The sequence below is a fragment of the Colobus angolensis genome, unplaced genomic scaffold (genome assembly GCF_000951035.1).
Source record: "Colobus angolensis palliatus isolate OR3802 unplaced genomic scaffold, Cang.pa_1.0 Scaffold26, whole genome shotgun sequence".
NCBI classification, from domain to species: domain Eukaryota; kingdom Metazoa; phylum Chordata; class Mammalia; order Primates; family Cercopithecidae; genus Colobus; species Colobus angolensis.
Window position 1 is genome coordinate 2946270 of NW_012115821.1, and position 3244 is coordinate 2949513.

The following is a 3244-nucleotide window of genomic DNA, read 5'->3' on the forward strand; positions in this document are numbered from 1 at the left end:
GAGACAGGTTTTCACCATGTTGGCCAGGCTGGTCTTGAACTCCTGACCTCAGGTGATCTGCCTGCCTCGGCCTCCCAAAGTGCTGGGATTACAGGTGAGAGTCACCACACCCAGCCAATATTTTGAAAACTTAAAGCTAAAGAGCTGTAAAACTCAAAGCTGAAAGCACACTACAATGAATACCTGATTACATCATCACTTAGATTCATCAAGTGTTAACATCTTGCCACACCTCTTCCATATGTTTTTTTTTTATTTTTTTGGAGACGGAGTCTAGCTCTGTCGCCCAGGCTGGAGTGCAGTGGCGCGATCTCGGCTCACTGCAAGCTGCGCCTCCCAGGTTTACGCCATTCTCCTGCCTCAGCCTCCCGAGTAGCTGGGACTACAGGCGCCCGCCATCTCGCCCGGCTAGTTTTTGTATTTTTTAGTAGAGATGGGGTTTCACCGTGTTAGCCAGGATGGTCTCCATCTCCTGACCTCGTACCCATCTTGGCCTCCCAAAGTGCTGGGATTACAGGCTTGAGCCACTGCGCCCGGCCATATCTTTCTGCATATACATACACTACGCTTTTGTCAACTCATTTGAAAGGAGGTTAGAAATACCATAATATTCTGCTCCTAAATTCTTCAGTCTGCATCTCCCAAGGGCAAGTACATTTTCCTTGACAGGTACATCATAGTCAAACCTAAGAAATCAGCATTAGTTCAGAATTATAATCCAGCATATATTTTAATATTTATCCTAGTTTTCTCTAAAAGCGTCTGTTATAGTTGATCATTTGTTCTGTCCCAGGATCCAAAGTTTGCCCATTGCATTTGGTTGTTATGTCCTTTTAGTCTTCCATCAATTTAGGACAGTTCTCTCTTCTTTATGTCATTGAGGACTCTGTGGAGTCCAGGGCAGTTGTCCCACAGGATGTCCCATGTTTGGGAATTTGTTACTTTATTCATGATTAGATTTAGATCATATTTCTCGTAGGAAATATCTAGGTGATACTGAACACCTACCTCACATCAGCAGGCACATATTGTCAAACTGTACTACAATTGGTGATGCCAAAACTGAATGCTTAGTTAAGGAGTTGACTGCCAGATTTTTCTCTTTAAAATTAGTAGGTGATATGTGAGAGTGATTCTTTAAGATCGTGTCAATATCCAGTTTCCCAACAACCTTTTACCCAGTAATTTTAACATTCATTGATGATTCTTGTCCAACTTAGTTGTAACATTGTGGGTTACAAAATTGTGATTTAAAAAAATTTTATTATTTTGTGTTATTGATTAGATAAAACATTCTATTGAGATTTTTAGGGAATAGTTGTCATTTAATTTTATACATTTTTACCATCACCAGGAGAAAAACTTTCAAAACAGCAATTGCATAATTCTAACATCATCAAGAAATTAAGAGCTAAAGACAAGGAGAATGAAAATATGGTTGCAAAACTGAACAAAAAAGTTAAAGAGCTAGAAGAGGAGTTGCAGCATTTGAAACAGGTGAATAGCAATCATAATTCTCTACATATATATTGTTATTACTTCCTGTATGAGCAGTTGGCCATGGTTATGGAGCATTTGAAAAGATTTAATGGGGTGTAGTAAGAAGAATTTTTCAAACAATAGATAAATGATAAGATTTTTCAGCCGAGTGGGGCGGCTCATACCTGTAATCCCAACACTTTCAGAGGCTGTGACAGGCAGATCACTTGAGGCCAGGAGTTCGAGACCAGCCTGGCCAACAAGGTGAAACCCTGTCTCTGCTAAAAATATTGCACCAACCTAATACAAATATTAGCCAGGCGTGGTGGTGCACACCTGTAGCCCCAGCTACTTGGGAGGGTGAGGCATGAAAATTGCCTGAAGCCAGGAGGCAGAGGTTGCAGTGAGCCAGAACATTCCACCCTGGGCAATAGAGCGAGACTCTGTCTCAAAAAATATATATATTTTTCTCCATTATTATAGATTGCTGGAATACAATTATTTACCATGGTATTATTTCTTGAAAAATACTTTTGTCTGTTTTTATAACATATAGGTCCTTGATGGCAAAGAAGAGGTGGAGAAACAACATAGAGAAAATATTAAAAAACTGAATTCCGTGGTAGAACGCCAGGAGAAAGATCTTGGCCGTCTTCAGGTAGACGTGGATGAACTTGAAGAAAAGAACCGAAGTATTCAGGCTGCCCTGGATAGTGCATACAAGTAAGAAAATGAACAAATATGCAACCCATTTAGAATGAATTATCAGAGTAGGATGTTGAAGAATACTTTTTCTATTATCTGATCACTGGCAACATTTATAAACTCAATCTAATTTTTTAAGAGAACTTACTGATCTTCACAAAGCCAATGCTGCAAAGGATAGTGAGGCACAGGAAGCTGCTCTGAGCCGTGAAATGAAAGCTAAAGAAGAACTTTCTGCAGCATTAGAGAAGGCCCAAGAAGAAGCCCGTCAGCAGCAAGAAACATTAGCCATTCAAGTAAGCAATGGATGATGAATTAGAGTAGTTTTAAAAATATTTGTTTATGCTTCTACCAATTAAACAATTTATTAGCTGATTTGAATCAAACTTTATGTAGTGATACATGTGTTAGATTTCAGAGTACTGGATTCTGCTCAATTTAGCCAGTTGTACTTTTTAAAACAAAGTAATACTTACATGATACCAATATTGTTTAATTTTTTTGTGAGTTTTAGACTCATTTGAGAATATTATAAAACTAGGGACCCTCTTACAAGAGAAGAGCAAAAATGCACATACATATTGCATATAATTTTGAGAGAGTCCATTTAACTCCTGAGCTCATTCATAACATCTGTGGGAGTCCAAGGACCTCAGATGAAGTAGAAAAAACAAAATTTGTGAGGCTTTGTCTTATAAAGTCATCAGTTGATGGGCATATGGGTTATTTATACTTTGTGGTTATTATCAATAATGCTGCTATAAATATCCCGGCACAAATTTTTGTGTGAACATATATTTTAAATTCTCCTAGATATATATCCTTAGGTCATATGGTAACTCTATATATTTAACTCTTTGAGGAACTGGCAAACTTTTCCATAGTGGCTGCATTACTTTACATTCCCACCAGCAATAGGTGAGGGTTTCAGTTTCTCCACATCCTTGCCAACTTGTATTGTTGTCTGTTTTTAAAATTATAGGCATTTTAGTGTGTGTGAAGTGGTAACTGAGTATGGTGTTGATTTGCATTTTTTTTTTAATTTTTTTTTTTTTTTTTT

At 37.9% G+C, this 3244-nt stretch overlaps 1 protein-coding gene across 1 annotated transcript in view; it reads left to right on the plus strand.

The window, feature by feature from the left end:
* TMF1 (TATA element modulatory factor 1) overlaps nt 1–3244 on the plus strand; it is a 37139-nt gene that overhangs the window by 12825 nt on the left and 21070 nt on the right. Inside the window, exons 3-5 of the mRNA XM_011947296.1 lie at nt 1355–1497; nt 2036–2202; nt 2324–2480. Coding sequence (XP_011802686.1) covers nt 1355–1497; nt 2036–2202; nt 2324–2480 — 467 coding nt within the window. The remainder of the gene's footprint in view (nt 1–1354; nt 1498–2035; nt 2203–2323; nt 2481–3244) is intronic.